The 20,820-nt window shown below is 41.4% G+C and overlaps 1 protein-coding gene across 3 annotated transcripts in view; it reads right to left on the bottom strand.

The window, feature by feature from the left end:
* The window catches only part of ASH1L (ASH1 like histone lysine methyltransferase), a 155,449-nt gene that overhangs the window by 51,428 nt on the left and 83,201 nt on the right, over positions 1–20,820 (bottom strand). Inside the window, exons 1-4 of one of the 3 annotated variants that reach the window (XM_073323625.2) lie at positions 19,498–20,245; positions 17,947–18,048; positions 12,364–13,102; positions 8,425–8,604 (exon numbers count right to left, since the gene is read on the bottom strand). In XM_073323625.2, coding sequence (XP_073179726.1) covers positions 8,425–8,604; positions 12,364–13,102; positions 17,947–18,048; positions 19,498–19,753 — 1,277 coding nt within the window. In that variant the 5' untranslated portion in view covers positions 19,754–20,245. Of the gene's footprint in view, positions 1–8,424; positions 8,605–9,417; positions 9,517–12,363; positions 13,103–17,946; positions 18,049–19,497; positions 20,246–20,820 lie in introns of those variants that run through there. The other 2 variants (XM_073323624.1, XM_073323626.1) reach the window with 2 other exon arrangements.

Here is a 20,820-nt window from a genome sequence, read left to right as displayed (position 1 = left end):
AGAAGGTGATGACTGGTGCCTGCCCGAAGAGCGATACTGGGGAACTGGAGACCAGTGCTGTGACCAGGAATGATCCCATACCGGGGGGAAATTGATGCCTGGGAGACTGCCTAGGCAATGGTGATCTGCACAGTGGTGAACTCTGGCAAGAGGCCAGACGGTACCATGGGTATGAGAATTGGTGTTACGACTCAAGTGTCCCGTGCCTTGCAGGCGGAGACCTTGGCATCAGGGACCTGTGTCTTCTAATCTGGGACTGAGGCTGCGGTGCCAGGGTCCGAGGCCGGGGTGATGGGGACCGATGCCTGCAGTCCAGTGATCAGGGATGCTCTGCTGCTTTAGGGGGCAATCCCATAACCGACCCATAGATGCCGGGGCCTTGGCCAGGTCTGTTGCCTGGCTTGGCGTCTTCAGTGTTGATTGGCCTGCCTCCTCTTTGGCTGCTGGGCCCGCTTCGGGCACAGATGACCCTACTAGGGGCTGGGACTCCCTGCCGCTCCCAGGAGTTGGGGATGGGACCCTGGCTGGACTAGGGGGTCCCACTGCAGCGATACTCCCAAGCAGCTCCGAGGTGGGCACGTGGCCTGACACAGGTCCTTTGCAAAGCCCCCTTTTTCTGTGGTGCTGGCGGGCCAGTCGACTTCAACTGCTTCTTAGGCACCGAGAAGGGGGAACGGTGCTGGGAGGGTTCTGGTGCCGGTGGTGCGCTGCGTGCTGACGCTGAGATTCTGGGCGTAGAGTCTGATCTAGAGGGCTCCGAGGTCAGATGAAAAGCAGCATCCAGGAGGGCCCTCAAGTGGATATCCTGCTCCTTCAGAGTTTGAGGGCAAAAGTATTTGCAGATCCTGCATTTATCCTTTCTGTGGGACTCCCCCAAAGCACTTTAAACAGCTCTCGCGGGGGTCACTAATGGGCATTTGCCGGTTGCACGATGAACATGGCTTAAACCCTGTGGAACGGGACATGCCTCATTCCGGGACATGCCCCATTCTCAGGCAAGGTCTCAGCTGGGATTCTAACTCCTAAACAATTATTCTAACACTTAACTTAAAGGTCTAAGTACCTATCAACTATGAACAAAGGAGACTGAACAATGGACTGTAAGAACAGCTAACACTCTTGTGATGCAAGACAAGGAGGCGCGACCAAGCATCATGGGTGGTAAGAAGGAACTGAAAGAGCATAGGGTTGGCAGTGCCTAATATACCAACACATGAACACTCAAGAGGGTGCTACCGCTAACCCTATGGATACCGCTAAGGCAAAAATCTCCAACTATGCACATGGGCACGCACACACCTAGAATGGAATCGGCATGAGCAAGTGCTCCAGACAGTCTGTGACAGGGTGGACTAGGCCCTGAGGCCCCTGCTGGAGACCAAACTACCTCAGAAAAGGGTAGTGGAGAGGGTCCTCCTAGTTGCTTAGAGAGGCAGCATCAGACACAGCCAATCAGGAAAGAGGCTGCAGGGATCAGCCGATCCGGGTCCAGCAGGCTTGTATAAAAGGAGCTGAGGGACAGAGTCAGACTGTGGGATCAAGAGGTGCTCCTGGCTGGCTGCAGGGGCTGAAAGAAGCTGGACAGATTAGTTGCTGTCAGGGACAGTGAGAGCCAGAGAACAGCTCTTGGTTCTCTCCTGGGACTAAGCAGGTAGTTACTGGCAGGGACCAGGGGAGCAAGGAAGGAGCTGCTGGCTGGCTGCTGGGACTCAAAGATGGGCTACAGGGAAGTGGCCCAGGGAACCATAGAGCAGCAATTAATAAAGGGACAGAGCATGAGGCTGCTATACTTAAAAGGTCCCAGGGTTGCGACCCGGAGCAGTGGGTGGGGCTGGGTCTCCCCACCACCCTCCAGACACTAGGGGAAGTGGCTACGCCCTAAGGAAGAGAATTAGAACTGTGGCAACCCAGGGAATGACTCAGCAGGGAGCTGTGGTCAGTGAAGTGAGTCCAAGAGGGATGGCTCAGCAGGAAGGCTGGGATCACTGAGGACTCAAGGAGATGCAAGGAGCCCCCAGGGAGGAAGCCATAGGAGGGCTGTTCAATACCAAAGTAGGAACCTTGCAACCCAGCTGGACCATATGAGGGTACCCTGACGGGCCTTGTTGGACTGTTAAAGACTGAGCCCAGTGCTTAAGGACGTTTTGGACCGTGTACCCCGGAAGGGGCTTGTTTGTTATGTACATGACAGAGTGTGACTCAGCTAGAGGGCTGAGTCACCAAAGACCTGCCTGACAAGTGCAGCAGCTGACAGAGGCACCGTGAGCGGAGGAAAAACTGCAGGCACAAATGCACTCAACCAGGGGGCTCTTGCATGAGGTGAGTGCAAACCATTACACCATCTAACTTCAGTCTCTGGTCAAAAGTAAAGCTTTGCCATCACAAACATGAAGAGTGTGATGCAGTATTATATAGTTTAAAGACATACAAGTGAATCTTAAAATAAAATTCATGGGGCAGTTAAGCTTTCACAGAATTTATTTAGACTTAAAAGGAGGTTATGTTTTCTTTTGGTCTGGGCAAAACAGCTGTGGGGGCAGCACCACAAGAAGATGATCTACTGCTGTGCAGCTGGAAGTATGGCTGGCAGGGTCACAAGACGACTGCCCACAGCCATTTGTCCATCACAGCATTCTTTCATCTGTTCCCAAGAAAGGAAATTGCCCCAGGAGCATGGGGACAAGAAACTAAAACTGAGGAGGGCTGCAATTCTGCAAACAAACAATTTAAAGGAGGAGTCATGAGCACACATATTCCCAATGAGGGAAATCTGCAACTTGCCCCTATTAAAAATTTTGGCCAAGAAAGATAGCAACAACCTTTTTCAAGCAGAGTAGGATAGCAATCTTTAAGATATGCTATATACATCAGACCTTAACTCAGAACTTCCACTAGAGATGAGAAAAGCTGTTTATTGTTCTTATTTTGGATGATAGCTCTGTTATCCATGTCATGAGCTGAAGAGATCTCCTGTCTGTCATAATGTCCTGAACAAGGCAATAAATAAGTCCAAGAGTATTATGCAACTTCGAAGAAACCAGCAGGCACATAACAAAAAGCCAGAAAATTGTAGACCCAACATGTATTCCGACCTTAGAATCTTGGCTTCTATTAGTTAATATTTATATATTTTCAATACTATCCCCAGAGGAACATTACTCCCGAGGTAGGAAGAACATCTCTTGCATGAGGTAGTGACTCCAAATTTCCATTAGAAGAGGTATCCCACAGTAACTATTTTCCCCCAGGAGCTAGAACAATTATTAAATATAATTAGGAACGGAAGATGGGAGAGACTCTGAACTCCTCCACAAAAGCCCCTGTTGGGTGAATAGCAATGATTGGCCTCCATAATCTTCCTTTGTTTTCAAGGCCTCTGGCTTGCACAGGCACACACTGAACTACTTTTTTATCGGTCTCATGAGGCTGTAAAGAGTAATGCATGTTGTATTTTCAGAGACTTTTTAAAGTTTTGGGAGCTTCCGATAAAATCTGAAGCAAGTATCCCCTTTCTCTGAGGAGGGAGAGGCCTTAGGTTCTCATCTTCTGCAAGACTCCAAATGAGCCCCAATATAGATAAGATCTCCAAGCCTATGCTTTCTGGACATATCAAATCAGGATGCATCTCGTCAGCAAAAAGCCTTTATTATTTTTCCAGCATTAGCTGAAGACTGGGGAAAACCCACTTGTACACTAATACCAAACTTGCTATCCCAGGCAGTAAAACCACCCTAGGAAATAGAGAGGAGCTGAGGTAGATCTTAGACAGCATCCCTTTAATTCTTGGTTCTTTTCCCAGGGTTCATGCTCCACTGATGCACTGCACTGCATATCTGGGCTTCCTTCAGCCTACTGTAAGAAAACCTTTACACCTAGTTGAGTTGAAAGAGTGGGATCCTACAGTAGCAACCTATATAATTCAAATTCCCTAAGCATAGGCAGCAGAGGCAGAGAAATGAATGCAGACCTTACCCCTGCAATGGTAGGCTACAGCTTTCAATGGCACTACAAACATTTTCTCTGCTATCTTTTAGCTGTTGGCCCATAACTGATCCAAGGAGAGGCTCCAAACAGAAATGACAAAGCTCAGAGAGCTGCAACTACTGCTATTGTCCTCCCACACTGCAGCGTGGGAAACCAGTTTTGGAGGTTCCAAAACATCTGAAGTTGTATAATGTAAAGAGCAAAAGGGAATAAGTGATCGATACCACATTGGAAAAAAGTAAGAATGCAGACAGTGGCTTCTACTGGAAACATGGACAAGCACTTAACTGTACCATCACTAGAGGGTGCTGTGTCATTATAACAGTTACATTCTTGCTCCCAAACCATGACGTTTTTACAGCCAAAAAAATATGGGTATGGGTAAAGTTACATGAAACCTAGAAGAACACGTATTAACAGCTCTTCCTTCCCCAACTACTAGTTCTATGATTTTTAATGAAACACCAAATAGTAGCTATAGAGGCGTTAATGATAAATGCAACAACTCCAAATGATAATTCATGCCTGCCCAAGAGGTGGAAAATAAGATTGGATTGTTATCAATTTTTGACTTACTAAACTGTTATAATAATTTGATTAATACTGGTTTACTGGCTAAGGGTTGAGAATCATTCCTCTCCCACTTACGATTTTAACTTGCAAAAGGGAAGTGGAGGAGCAAGTCTCAAGTTTCAGCCAGCAAGCAGAGATGGGATGGGAAAAAAGAAAAAAAAAAAAAAAAAAAGAAGAGAAAAGAGGGCCAACCAATAGAAATGATCATACAAAGCCCACTTTCAGGTGACTCGTGTCACCCTAATGTCAGTCCTCCTTTAATCACTTTTACTGTAGCAGAAAGGGAAATGGGTGAAGCTTAGTCCTGGGATAGAATTGGTGATCATATTTATTCAAGCAAATAACTTATAAAAATATTGTGATAAATTGTTCCATGGTTGCCCCTCTGAAAAAAAGGAGGAACAATACACTGGAGAGAAGAATGGGAAATCCATTTAGGACATTACAGTGGACAGCAGTAAAAGGGAATTAGGTGGTTATGAAAAGATCTTTAGCGTATGAGTATCTTCTCTGTGGACCATTTCCATTTACTATTACATTCAGTCCCATCATTCCAAGACATGGAATAATCTATTAATTTAATAAACCACAGTGGTTTTTAAAATAAAAACTATTATACTAGATGCCAGATTGCAAGCCCCTTACTCACACTGGTAAGAAGTTACTCACGAGTAGTTCCACTGAAGTCAATGAATTTGTATAAATAACTGCTCACCGATGTTAGTGAGGCGCTCACAATCTGTCTCTAAGTAAAAACAGGAAAGTCAGATGTGCCTAAGAGACATGGATTTTTTAACTTGGATCATAGTCAGGAATCTCTGGTGTGGGTTGTGAAGGGGATATATCACATTTATGTCTTACAGTGATTTTCATACACCCTGATTTTCTTAATTATTTTGTGCATGTTGACAGTTACATTAGAAGTTTGTTTAAAAGACAGATATAAGTGATTCTTTTTTAGCTTTGCATGGGACTAAAGAACAACTTTTCAGTTTACAGTTCAGTCTTGTAGAAGCTTATGATATGCAAAATACTAGCAGTAATTTTTTAAAATGGTGGTATGCAGTCCAAGAGACAATAATTAGTTACTGACTTCAAGGATCCTGTTAGGCTGCATCCTGTAATACATTCCACTTGCAAAGAACTCAGCCAATGCAGATCAGTTACATCATTTTCAGTCAGTTATGGCACCGACAGTCAAAGCGGTCTCTTTACAGTTTAAAGAGAGACTGGTGACTGACTTAATCAGTCGATTTAAAAAAAAATTTAAGATGATTATTATGGGCCAGAGACCACTATCTTTATGCACACTGAATAATATCTTATTTCATGAGCAGTCTGATACAAATGGGACTACTTATGGAATAAGGTCCTACTCATTGTGAGAAAGAATGTAAAAACTGGCTCTAAATATCTGTATTAATAAACCACCATAGCAAGGAATTTCTCCACATCCCTTTTGGAGTTCTTAAGGTTCATATTTCTTCCACTCTACACCTATGAAGCCTTGAAGCCTTGCGTGGCAGCAATGTTATTTCTGTCAAAAGACCTGGCACAGGACTTAAAGTGGGGAACTCTGTGAAGATTTAAAACATGTTACCTAACTCCTCTGTACCACTCTAGATACTATAGTGACAAGCACACTTATAAATGCTTAATCAGTCAGTTTCTTCATCTGCAAAAGCGGGATAATAATCCTTACTTATCTTTGTAAAGTATTTTGAGACATAGGCCTTGATTTTCAGATGTGCTAAGCATTCACATCTCCAAATGAAATCAACAGGAGCTGCAAGTACTCAGAATCTCTGAAAATCAGGTCCCTACTGTAGAAAAGTGCTATTAAGTACTAGGTATTATTATTTATCTTTTGGAGCTCATCAACACTGCTTTAAGAGTGAAATTTGCCCCAATGCAGAGGACCAGCACAAGGTCTAAGTACTATGTACAAGAATCTCCTTAGCTTTCCCCCCAGAGGGTAAGAGACGCCAGACATGCCCAGTTATCTACATGCAAGGTGGGGGGTGGACATATATATAGGCTCCTGTTTCTTAGTCCTTGTAAGGGGGAACCATGCCCTTTGCAGGCCTTCTTAAGTCTCTTCTGATGGGGACTCAAAAGGAAAATTAAGTATTTCAGTGTACCCAAGAATAACTTCTTCCTGGGGCCAACAGTACCTTCTTAGTTCTGGGCTATCTGCGCAGCAGATTGCAAGGAGTCCTTCCAGCTGGGCTGCTGAATCTGGCCCACTTTGTCAGGCTTTCCATGGGAGTTTGCTGGGCTCCCCACAGGTCCTGGATGGAGATCTCCTGGACAGTAGTTCCCCCTGTGGCTTCAGTTTCCTGCTCAGGGTGATCTCTCTCCCCTGCTGACTACAGTTTCCTCTTTTTTAAAGGCCTGCTCCCTACAATACATAACTGACAGGGCCAGAGGAGCAGGGCTACTCCTGCACATAGGGCGTCTCTGGCACTTTTGTCATCAGTGTGGGGTCTATACACCCCATCACATTGTGTTTGGAGAGCTTACGGGGTTAGTAATAGTATATAGACTTTGCGCTGAACTTCTCTACATTCATGCCCAATTCTGATAAATCTAGATATTCACTTGAACTTTTAATTAAAATTTGAAAAGTGACATGTCTGCCCACCACACCTGCAATGAGTGCTCCAATTGTCTGGGTAGGCTTCTGGCAGGATCATTAACATTTTATTACAAAGAAAAAAAAGATTCTCAGTTCCTCAGCCATGGTAACATGTCTATCTGCTCCAGTGGGAATATTCTACTGTAAACAAAAATGCTCAGACAACTAGACATTTAACGCTTAATTTCAGAAAAGACTCTCATCTTGAGAAACAGAACATCCGAAGGACAGTACCACTACCACAGCTCGGGGAGGAAGTGCTTTCTAACAAACAACAGCTGAATAAAAATGCAACTGCAGTCTCATTTTGGTCAAAACAAGAACCTCACAGCTTCTTCTTACAGTCTTGCTCAAATAACTACATTCTAATGTGAAAAGAGATGTAACTGGGAACAGTTACTAAACTATACACCAGCAGGTCTCACTGTAGTCTCTGAGGCATTTGCTAATTGTCTATGGAGAGCTCACTGGTCACATGATGCCTGCCCTCCTCTTGGTTTCCATCTGCCAAATCCCATTCAAAGGAAACTAAAAATACAATACTTTACTAACATAAACAATTGCTGTAGCTGTGGCAGGGATGTTATATGATCACAAATGGGAGGGGAAGTCGGTCCATGCAATCAGAAATGGGAGGAGAGATGTCCATGAAACAATCTCTCTATTAAGTTGTGAGCTATGTTGTGAAAAAAAGTTTAAAAATCTCAGTTCTTTACATTAAACATCACATATAGAAAGAAGCAGATGAACAGCACTTATCTATAAAATGAATAGGAAGCAGAGATGCATCTTTGGTAAAACATGAAGTTCCCTCACTTTACAAGCCAGTCACACTAAAGATGACTGTGTTATCATAAATCAATAAAAGCAAGACAACTAATGGCCCGTTTTATGTTGACACTGTGCTCAGTACCTGAGTATCTTAAGCTCCGCCAGCCCCTTTATTGTCATGATCTTTTAGGTTGTTGAATAAAGCTGTCTTACCTTCTTCAAGGCTGATACTCAGCAACACTTTCAGATTGCTGGCGGTTGTTTTCTGACTGGGGTTACATTTTAAATCTTCACTGGGTCAGATTCTGATAATTATCATGCATGTAATTTTTCACAGGCTTGAATTAAGTTGGTGGTTTTATTTCAGCTGCTTATTAGTAGCAGCTCTTCAAGGTTCTAGTTGAAAGAAGAGAGTTTCCTGGAATATCAGACAGCAGCGTTTCACTGGTACTACTTACTCTGTTGTTTTGTACACATCAGAGTACAGCCCCGCCTTCTGGTACTTCTTCTTTGGGGGCCTAGGAGCCTTTTTCTCACGCTGGGTAAAAGTAGGCAAATGCTGCTCAGTGTTTTCAGATTCATGTGCCTTCCCTATGGCTTCGAGGTGACTAGGTGATTCAGTTGATGTCTCAGAAAAGCTGGAAGAAAATGTAAAGATGAACTTATTTCACCAGTATTATTCTATATTGTACAAAGAAGCCCAACAAAGAAGTCTCTGAATGGCCAGATGACTATCATATTAAAACTTTTTTTTGCCAATTTTTGGAACTGAGACAGGATATTTTACAAGTAACAATTAACTTTGTACAAAAACAAGAAATCAACTTTATTGGAGTGTAAAGCACAAAGTAACTTAAATATCTGTTTTATATATGTATAATCATAAACAAGTGTCTAGCAGTCTGTGCATGTATATACAAATAGGCACATATGCTCACACCATGTTACTAAATTTCTCCAGCCTACAGAGAGAAATATTTAAAACTTTAGAACTAATTTCATTTCAACATAAATTCATTTTTGGTTCTGGAAACAGTAAGCTGTTTGTTAACAAACTGAGGAAGTTATTCAGCACTCCTCCAGAATTTTAAGATGATTATTTTCCTCATAGTCATGAAGACCTAGGGCTTGATTCTCTCTCATTTATACTAATATATATCAGAAGTGACTCCACTAAAGTCAATGGGACAACCCCGTGTTGGTGAGTGTAACTGAGGGTATGTCTACTCTGCAAATGAAGGTGTGACTGCAGTGCAGGTAGGCATACCCATGCTAGCTTTAGTCTAGTTAGCATGGGTAACAGTAGCAGCGAAGACACAACGGCACAGAACCCAGGGTGGGCCAGGAACTTGAATACATACCCAGAATGTCCACCAAAGCCTGCACCGCCACATCCATACTAACAATGTTACTTACGCCAATTAGATTAAAGCTAGAGTGGGTACACTTACCCGTGCTGCAAACACCCCTTCATTTATGGTGTAGACGTACCCTGAGAGGATAATCAGGTCCTTAGTTTCTAAACAGGGCTTGACGTAGTCTCTATGAAATGCCCTGATGATGGAATAATATTCAATTGTTATAAAAACTGGGTATTAAACATAGGGTATGTCTACACTGCATGCCACTGGTATGTAGGGTATTTTTTGCTACATGCTGTGGTGAAAAGCAGGCTGCACTCATGCTGCAGTATCTAGCTACACACATCAGGGAAAGACTTAGCAAGGTGGAGGCAGCAGCGAAAGGCTCTGTCAGCAGGAAGCTGCCAGAGCCTTTGTACACTGCCTCCTTGCTCCCAGAGTCTTTTCCTTGCTGCTGAAGCCTTTCCCTGTGGCAGAGAAAGACTCCAGCAGTGGGGAGGCAGCAAGACATCACATTGCTAAAAACAGCAGTATAGACAGGTGAGGCATTGCTTGGGTGCGTAGAGTACATACCCACAGCGTTCCTATTTATACCTGGACTAAAGGGCACGCAGTGTATGTACTCCACTCACCACCACAAGGAGTGTGCAATTTAGATGTGCTCATAATGGTCTTATCCACACCTGACCCATTTCAGAGTTCTCTATTTTGATGGGCTTGGTCTGCAACCCCATACAATATAGACTACTTTAAGCTTTGTTTCTAAAGCTATTGTAAAAGTAAGAATGGCAGCTTGCTGCTGCATAGGTTGAATTATTAGCTAATGAATGTCTGAAGCAGATGCTGACCCAGTACGGCCATTCTTATGATGTTATTTTAAGCAATGCAAAGTCTTGCTACCTTAAGAATCAAATAAGGAGCAACTCGTGATCTGTGGTGTTATATACAAACGCTAACAGTAAATACTGCCTGGCCAACACATCCTGGACCAGTGAGGGGAAAGTTCTACTCATATCTTACTGAGGGATACAGAGATGGCACTGAGATTTGTCCCTCTGTTGGTGAAGACTAACTGATGTAGAATTTAGCTTTCCCACATAAAGGAATTAGGTGGAGCTGTTGAAGTGCCATGGTTATGACAGGGTTCTATTTTGCACTTAAAAAAGAGTTCAACCTCTTTTTTTTGTATGAAAAAGACAGTATATCTGCCCCAATTTTTCTGTACATAACTTCTGTATAAAACTTATATTTGAAAATCCTCAGAAAATTCATCTGTTAATTTTTGGTTTCTAATCAGTTTAAAATTGGCCTAAAAAGTTCACATTACTAAGTTTCACGATAATTTGGGCCCCTCTAGGATAAAAACTAAAAACACATTTTTAACATTCTACAATGAGAGTTTGGAGGTCTGGGGTAAATGTAATTTGTAGTTAATTAAACACAATTATTAGCATTATTTGTCATAATTTAATCTTTATTTTCTGCAGTTAGCTGATGAAAATAATGGTTTATGTTATCTACTTCCACTGTCCAGTGCAGCATGTGGACACCTTTTTGAGCAGTTTAGGAAAGGAGTAAAACTACCTTTTGACATATGCCCCCAGTTATGTTCCCTGCATCTGAAACTGGGTTATGCCCACCTTCCAGCACCCTCTTCCCCAAACATAAGTGGGCATGATTTTCCAGAACTGTGCAGAATAGAGAGTAAGGAAAAGTTTGAGGCAAATGTGGTCTGTTTGTGGTGGTAAGTTTGGGGAAGGAGGTACTGGAAAAGTGGTATTCCTTTTGGGGAAGAGTTATATTTGTGGTCATCATCATAGCTTATCACTTCATTGTCTGTGATGTACAGTGACTGCTCTAGTGGTAAGGTGTATGCCTTAAATTTTCTTTGCTTCTTGGTTTTATGTTGGGTATGTCGTATACAGATCGTCCTTAACTGACACAAAATGTAGTGGTTTTATATATTAATTTATATTGGGCATATGCCACACTTGAAGAAAATTCAAGTCAAAGACCTCCCTGATGCATGGAACTGTTATTTTCACTTCTTCACTGGGTGGTGTAGGGACAATCTTTGTTATAACCTTTCTGTCACCTGAACTGTCAACTATAATTACAATAGCCTAAAAATATTCTTTGCTAATCAGTCAGACAAATAATTTCCATTAATTGCTCCATCTGAAGCACAAGCCCAGAAGGAGAATAGGTTTCTCCAAGATTTTCTGTATCCAGTGTTTGCAAGTCTGAATGTTAGAATTACTGTACTTTAGATGCCCTCTCATTTTGGTGAGTCATATTCAATAGTTTAAAGATCCTATCTGAGATACCTTAAAGAGTGCTGATTTTAAGAAAGCGTTGGGCACCCCCCTTCTGAAAATCAAGTCCCTTTAAGGTTTTTCAAATTGGGCACCCTAATATTGAGGCACCCCAAAACAAAAGTTACTTCTAAAAATCTGAAAACCTAACTCCCTAATGGCAGTTCCTCCAGGTCCAGGCTGAAGCACACTGGTAGAGCAATGAATGGGAAATGTATCTATTTAGGTACTTACATGGCTTTCATCATCATCATATCTGAAAGCATTAATTAATTTTATCCTCAGAGGCAAGTTTTATCCTATTTGTAAATCTGAGGCACAACACAGATTCAGTAATTTGCCCAAGGTTACACAAGAAATCCACGGCTGAGCCAGGAATTTAACCCAGGTCTCCTAAGTCCAAATTTACCAAGCTTTCTCCCTACAGAGCTACTGCTGCCTCCAGTACTATAGAGAAGAAAATTACTTTGATATTAGGGCTACTGATTTAGCACTTTTAATGAACACTAAATTCACTTTAACAGAAAACAAAATTTAAAAAGAAGTTATAACTTAAAAATAGCACACGCTGATTCCCTCTGAATCGATTCCCTCTGTCAGAGAAATGCACCTAGCAGTGTATGTAAGATGGGGGATGGAATAGTTGAAGTTCTGGAGAAACACATTTCCTACAGGTTTCAATTGCCAATTCTTTGAAGGTACAGAAATGTAAAGGAATTACCTTTTATTACTCTCCTGCTCATCTTCTGGTACAGACTTCTGTTTTTTCCTGGCCTGTTCCTCTGTAAGCCATCTCTTCCTCTTCCACCCTTTTCTGTGCTCTGCATTCAAGTTCACACTCTGTACTACAGCTTCGATTACATCTGTGATAGTATCAGGTCCAAGGTGTAAAGTGTTGCTCTCTTTCCTTCCCTCTAACTCCTGACTGACAAACCGAGCCGCCTGGAAAGCCTGCATTGAAACTACAGCCTGTAGTGGGTATTTCCGGGGCCTGCCTGGCTTGCGCTTCACAAAGTTATTCCCTGTCCGTGACTGCCTTTGCAGCTTTTTGGCTTTTAGAATTTTATTGACGTGGTCCAGATTTTTCTTGGTTGCCAAAATCTTGTTGTAACTACACATTTTTCTAGCCTGTCGCTGCATAGCTTCAACCACACTTCTCTTCAGATGATGTGGGGAGAAGCTGCTTGGTAATCTGTCTGAAAGAAGTGAGATGCCATCATTGCAAGAGTCACTTGGAACTGCTGGAACTAACAGACTGTCCTGTTTTCCCAGGACTCTCTCTCTGTTGTGGTTTCGACCAGGGCTAGCTGAAGGTGGAACAGATACATTTGCAATGACTGCTTCTATGGTTTTGTCCAGTGCAGCCTGGCTGTCATGTTGTGCCATGCGCTGCAGTAAACTATCCACTGAATCATCTACAGCAATCCCCAGTTTTGCTCCTCGTGTGGGTATTCCAATCACTGGAAAACACAAATAAACATAAGCATACTAGAACAGATTTTAGTTATGATCATCACTAAATTCTATGAGGTTTAAAACAAATTACAATGGCTACATGTCCCCCTTGATCTCAAAATACTAAGGAGATATTGCCAAATTTTAATTTCTTATAATAAAGCTTCCAATAATTACACATTGTAAAGATACTTGTTTTTGTAACAAAGTCTTACTAGGTAGGAGGACTAGGGATGGAAGTAAGAGGGGTACCTGCATTCTGTCCTATGAATTTCTTTCACATTTTTCTTTTCTCTTTGATCTAACCAGATCAGCACACCTTGTTTTCCCTCTTCAGTTTCTTTCAGGGCAGAATGATAAAGGCATTGTCAATTAAAAAAAAGCCTGGAAGGATGCATTAGTCTGCAGCAGTAAAGTGCTTAAGAGTATGCCACTTTTCTTCTTATGTTCTGATCCTGAAAACACTTGTGCACATGAATTCAAGTGTGAAAGTGTTTTCAGGATTGGGGGGCTTTGAATTGTAAGCTCTTCAGGGTAGGGATCATGTCTTTGTATGTGTTTGTAAAGTACCATGAAAGGGGATGATCCAAACCGTTATCATAATTATAGCTGTTCCTCCCTACCCCTGCTTAGATGGTGATCAGCATTTGGAATCTTGTCTCCAGAACTGCCTGCAGAATCCAATATATTAGAATTTAAATAAAGAAAAATTACTTGGACACCAAGGATGCCCTGGAAAGTAAGTTGGGTAGGACTCAGGATCACAAACACTGGGGAAAAAGGACTGCTATTGTTGGGTTCAGAAACAAATTTTCCCCAGTTGGATCAATTCCTATACAAATAACATTCTCAGAAATTCTGTGAACACATAATTTAAATGCTGATCAAATGTTAAGCACTATTTCAAATCATTAGCTACACTGCTAATGACACTGACTGTGCATTAAGGAAATAACCTGGAATACCTGGAGAAAGCAGCAAGATCATTTACACAGGAAACAAACTTAGCTTATTTTTTAAACAACATGAATGCTATTCTATGTGCTTTGCATCTTCATCTTTACACTGTTACTTGGAAGAGAGAGTTCCAGATCAGCCATGCTGTTTATGCAGTATAAGAAAGGATTTGTTCCAAATGAACTATTTCCCAAAGATGCCCTGTTGGTTTTTACAGATAAGATTTATTAGAAGAAACTCTGCTCTCTATGGAATAACAGGAATGCTCTTAGTCTTCTCATAAATATATTTCAGTTACAAATTTGCATTTACAAAATGTTACAGTAATTATTGCCAATTATTGAGATTACATCTACTTAAACAGCTGGCAGGTAAGACAGTAGAGTGTCTTTTGGTGTAAGCATAACTTTTAAAGGAAAGACACCATGAAGCATTGCTGTCAACAAGGTTTGTATTTTCTGGCAGGAGGGAGATTGTCTATTAGCTCAGTGGTTCTCAATGAGGGGTACATGTATCCCTGGGGGTAAACAGAGGTCTTCCAGAGGGTACATCAACTCATCTAGATATTTGCCAAGTTTTACAACAGGCTATATAAAAAGCACTAGCGAAGTCAGTACTACAATTTCATACGGAAAATGACTTGTTTATGATGCTCTATATACTATATCAGCAGTTCTCAAACTGTGGGTTGTGACCCCAAAGTGGGTCGTGAGTTCATTTTCATGGGGTTGGCAGGGCTGATGTTAGACTAGCTGGGACCCAGGGCAGAAAGCCAAAGCCCGAGCCCCCTGGCCTGGGGCTGAAGCCGAAGCCCAAGTAACTTAGCTTTGCGGATCCTCCTGTGGCGTAGGGCCCCAGGTAAATGTCCTGCTTGCCAGCCCCAATGCTGGCCCTGAGAGTAGTAACAGACTCAATATTTTGAAAAACTTAATTGTTGCTGTCGCTTCACTGGCTCCCAGAAAGACAAGTCTCACAAGAGAAAAACAGGCTCAAGTATCACACTGAAATATAAGTACGATATTTATAGTCCAATTGATTTTTTTTTTATAATTATATGGTAAAAATGAGAAAGTAAGCAATTTTTCAGTAGCAGTGTGTTGTGACACTTTTGTATTTTTTATCTGATTTTGTAAGCAAGTTGTTTTTAAGTGAGGTGAATCTTGGGGTACGCAAGACAGATCAGATTCCTGAAAGGGAATACAGTACAGTAGTCTGGAATGATTGAGAGCCACTGCATTAGCTGACAGATAAGACATAAACAATTGAAGATAAGTCTTTGTGTTCACCAGTCCAAGTCAAATACTCAGAAGACAAGAAAAAGAATATTAATGAAACTGCACACACTGCTGAGTTCTCAAAGTAACAAATCTACAAACACAAGTGACAATAATTTTCAGAGATGAAGGCAACTTAAATGAGAAAGAACTGGCCATTCAACTTCTAAAATTTTCTTATGACCAAATCACTTCTTAAAGGTGTTTAGAAAGAAATACAAGAACACGGGTTAGGTCACAGCTATTAGGGTCAACTGTGAACTCTTAGAAACCTCATTCTCACTGAAACAAGGGGAAGATTCACACTGTCTGCTTTCAATTTTAGATGCAATATTAAAAACAAATAAATCATCCTTAGCTCTGTTACAACTTGTTAGATAAAAAATGCTAAGGAAATGGAATGTCTCTGGGATTCCTTATAAGCACACCATCTGTTTAGTAAACTGAGCTATTGTAAACAGCTGCACTAACTGAAGATAATCAAACTACACAATACAACACATTTTCAGACGTGTCATTTGATGGTCCGTCCTTGAACTGGTGTTCCTGTTTTGAAACTAATCCAAAAAGGATCAGACAAAGTGTATGATCCCAATGACAGCTGCAGCACTGGTCATGCATGCCTAGAGCACTTGCTAACAAAGACGCTTTCTATGACAAAAACATTGAAATACACAATGTGCTCATGATCTACAAAGAATTTAAAGACAGAAATGGTCACACCAGAAGCCCTAGCAGCTTCATCTTTATGGCGATGATAAATTTGCCATTCAGTTTTCTACTTGCACTCTTCTTGCACAAGAGATATCCTGAATTTCCAATGTCTTCCTGTACACAGACTTGTGCCAGTGGGTTAAATCAACTTTTTAATTGTCTCTTTAAAATGAACGTGTAAACAAGTCAAATGGAACATCTTTGCTCTGTACAGGAATATGCTAAAAAAAAAAAACTTCAAATTTCTCAGTTTAAATTAAGGATCTGAGCAATTTTGGCACCTTGTGGACCCTTGGAAATCATAAAAAATAACAACAATTTCTGCAACGACGGATGGCTGTGCCACCAATCCAATTTATGTTGTAATAGATGATGAATGCTGTCAATCAACTGCATATGGCTATACCACCAGTTTACATAAGTGCACTTGAATCCAATTTACACAGCAAACAACAGCCATACCACTAATCTAATTACATACTGACATAGTCTGTTTTTGGATTTTCAAGGTGCTCACCACCATATTATTTAACAATTATATTGTTAAATATTGTATATAGTCATTGTGATAGGCACTATACAAGCATACAATAAATGATAGTACACTACCCAAAGCACTTATTACGAAGCTTGGCAGAATTCTATTTTTATTTTTTTATAATTTCAATGGATAATATCAATGTTTATTTTTAAGCTTTTTTAAAAATTTTCATCTATTTAAATTTTCACAGTTGTGAGAAATTGTGGGGGAAATCAGATAATTATTATTTAATGACAGTAGACACTGAGATTCAAAGCCTTAAAGCTTTATAATCATTAATGATGAATTGTATATGATGACACTGACAAAGTAAATATCCTTAAATAAAAATCTCAAGTTCTCAAGAAGCATTTTTCTTACTTTGCCTATCCGTACATTTTGATTAATATCAGTAGAAATATTTTTTTGTTGGTTTGTGTGTATACACTCAAATTGACATTTACCAATAAAAATCTAATCCTCCCAAGCCTATTTATAATCTAAAACACAAGAAGTGACAAGTGGATGAGACAAACAAGCCAGGGTAACAGGGAGACAGGGTCACAAATCTGTGCACAGTTCTTAGTCAAGGATGTGCACAGTTCTTAGTCATTCTGTAGCAATGATCACACCTTGCCATCTGCCAAGATGTTATCACTTTGCTGTTTTCTGTATGCATTATGCAGGCAGTGAGCTTTGAAGAAGGGTTGGTAGCTTTATAGATTTTCACTGTACACTTTTGCCACATAGGAGAGCGTATGAATGGTTGATCAGAGAAGAGGGTGACTGAGGCTGCATCATTGCTCATGATTTATTAAACTTTCCAGTGCCCCTTACTTCAATAAGTAGAATTATTCTTCATTGGTGTCTTCCAGGAGAAATGTTACTGAACTATTTTGTAGTCACCCCATTAGAGGGAAAGTATACATAAAGGTGAGACAGAAGTGTCAAGTCTTTGTGTCATCCTTATGTCAGATAAAGGAAAATGCACTTTTTCTCTCTTCTTTCACTAATAATGGCCGATCTTGTTCTGCCCTTTTTTTCCCCTTCATTTTTAATTTTTTTTTTAAAAAGGAAATAGCCTTGTACAGAGAACAGGTACGGCCAGTTCCAGACCCAAAGATGACAGCATCTCAGAGGAATGGCCCAACCAAAAGCAAGGGCTACAACAGAAACTGTTTTGCAACACTAACTCCTGCTTTAAGAAAGGGCATGGGACACAACTGAAAGCTTCTATTGGGGTGGGTGAGCCCAGCATCTGTGTGCTGAGGTACTAGTGCGGTTAGGTCTCCTCTTGAACTGCTGCCTTCCCTATCTATTGTAGTGCAGACCTCAGCATTAGTATCTATCCTGACAACCTTGGTGAAGAGCAAATGTTACTTGCCTGTAGAAGATGTGCTCTCAGAAGTAGATCTCTTTCTGGAAGGACTGCAATTTGTGCTCTCCGTCTGCCTCTGGGAGGGCTTGTCCTGTGCTGGCAGGGTGCCTGAAAAGCAGAGAAGAGAAAACAAAAGCCCAAGAGAACTTAAATTAACTTAAAACTAGAAATGCCAATGAAACACATTCCAGATGTCAAATGTTTAAAGCAGGGTAACAATTTTTACCAGAAATAACACTTGTTTGTATGGGGCACGCAAGTGGGGAAGGGCAGAGTTTCTCAGGTCCGATGATTAGTAACAATCAAAAACACTACCCTCCTAGAAAGAGGGGGCTGTTTTACAATTAAACTAACTTTTACTATATGTATTTCCGATTAAAGGCCTACTTTTAAGCTCATGGTTGTACATCTGCAACAGTATACACACTCCCCCAACACCTCACTTTGCAGGAAAATAAACAAGACTAGAAGAATTCTTGCATCTCTGGGTACATACAGTTTGCATTTTTAAAGTGAGTGGAGCTATCTGTATCTGCAAAGTTCAATGCTTTATATGCACAAGCACAAGAGAAGGCTAGGTAGAGGACCACTTAGAAATTTGGCACTTAATCTCCAAAAATAATATGTAATAATAAGGTAAATCATATTACAATTCTAATGAACATAAATGAGCTGCCTGCATAAGACTGTGAAATATTTAACAGATTTTATCCATGTCTTAGCTGAATATTTCATGTCTTGGAGTAATGAGGGCCACAGACCCAGGACACTGGGTATTCTGCTCTATGCAGCCTTGGAGGCAGACCAACCCTGTCAATCAGAGGCAGGGCAGGTGTGGTTCCACCGCCGAGAAACCGCCAGTTGAGACATTTCCATAGCCTAGGAAAAATTAAGCACTCTATATCAGTAAGGAAAATGAGTCATTAAGACTAAACAGAACAAGGAATTCTGCAGAGCAAGGAATTCAATGAATAACAAACTTTGAGTGCCAAATAATAAGTCAGTATTTTTCCCCACTTAACAGCCCATTTAGTGTGGATTGAATCTGTGGACCTCATTATTCTAAGAAAGGTAGTTTTCAGGTAAGACATGGATATATTTTCCTTTTCTTATATGTAATGAGGTCCCCAGATCCATGACACTGGGATTTTATAGCAGTGTTCACTCAGGAGGGAACTATATACAGATATGCACAGAGGTGAAAGGGAATAACCTTTTCCAAATAGTTACAAGGATGCTACAGTAGATGCACCATCTACTCAAGGCAGCATCAGATGATGACTGGATGTCCAACTTGTAGAATTTTAAAGGTGGCATGAATAGATGAACAGGTGGCTGGTTTACAGATTTTCTTGTATGGGGCATATGGTCTTTCTGCCCATGAAGCTGCCTTGGCTCTGAGGCAGTGAGCTCTGATATTGGAAAATGCAATTAGGCTTTTTGACTTGTACGCCTCTGAGATACAATATCTCAGCCACCTGGAAGGGAGGATTTTGAAGCCTTCTTTCCCTCTAAACAGTGGATAAAAAGCATTAAAGAAGTGTTTGTCATTCTGACCTGTGCTCTGTAGTGAATATATACATTGAGACCTCTGGACATCCAAAGTATGCCACAATTTCTCTTTGGAGTGTGACAGAACTTGACAGAAAGAGGGAAGAACAATTTCCTGTGCTCTAGGGAGCCTGGAGTTAGTCTTGATTATGAAGACAGGGTCGGTTCTGAGTATCACTTTAGCCTTATAGAACATGCAGTAATGAAGTTCCAGGAAAAGAGCTCCTAACTCAAACACCCTGCAAACAGACATAATTCTCATGAAACAAAGCCATTTTAATGGTTAGAAAGTAATAAGATACCTTCACGAGTGGTTCAAATGGAGGCCCTATGACAACATTCAGAACCAGGTATGATTCCATAAAATAACTTTATGCACATCAGGAGGATGCAGAGGAGATTATGCTCTCATAAGAAAAATGCTGGATAACTGGGTATGATGAAAATTCAACAGTTATCTACCGCACAGGGGATGCTAGACAAAGTAGCACCTTGATCTTTGTGTTTGAACTGTCAGGTCTAACCTGAGTCTATTCTGAAGATATGCGAGAATCTGTGGTACCAATACAGGTGAGAGGGGGTAAGGAGGGGTCAGACGCTTGACCTGGGACTAATGGTTAAAGCTCAACCATGCCCTTGAATACACTGAGTAGATTTATTTCTGGAAGCTAAAATAGTGGATATTACCTCTCTGAGTTACCTCTGACTTAAGAGGTTCTGTCCAAAAACCAGACAGCTAGTCTCAGACTGTCTGGATTTTGATTGGCCCGTGTAATATCATATCTCTTCTAGATGGAAGGCAGAAGAGTGATCTTTATACCCTGTGAAGGGGATCAAAGACCCAAGGCCTCCTTGGCCAGAATAGGGATAACAGAATTACCAGTTCTGCTTCACTCCTGATCTTCTGTAGAATTCTGAGGACATAAAAAGGGAGGGAAGGCATGTAAGAGTCCCTTTCGGCCATAGTTACAACAAAGCCTTTGTTGCCTTGGGTCTGTGATCCCACCAGTAAGGGCTTGTCTACACTTACATTTTATAGCACTCTAACTTCCTGGATCAGGGGTGTGAAAAATCACCCCCCCTGAGCGCAGCAAGTCTGAACGCTTCAAGGCGCTAGTGTGGACAGGCTCCGAGCGCTGGAAGCCGCGCTCCCAGCGCTCGGAGCTAATCCCCTCGTGGAGGTGGATTACCGGAGTGCTGAGAGAGCTCTCTCCCAGCACTTGCGCACGACCACACTTGCACTTCAAAGCGCTGCCGTGGGAGCACTCCCATGGCAGCGCTTTGAAGTTTCTAGTGTAGCCATGCCCTAAGAGAATAACTCTGAAACCA

This window comes from Lepidochelys kempii, chromosome 24 (genome assembly GCF_965140285.1).
Source record: "Lepidochelys kempii isolate rLepKem1 chromosome 24, rLepKem1.hap1, whole genome shotgun sequence".
NCBI classification, from domain to species: domain Eukaryota; kingdom Metazoa; phylum Chordata; order Testudines; family Cheloniidae; genus Lepidochelys; species Lepidochelys kempii.
The sequence above is the reverse complement of the archived record's forward strand: the minus strand, read 5'-3'. Positions and strand labels throughout refer to the sequence as shown.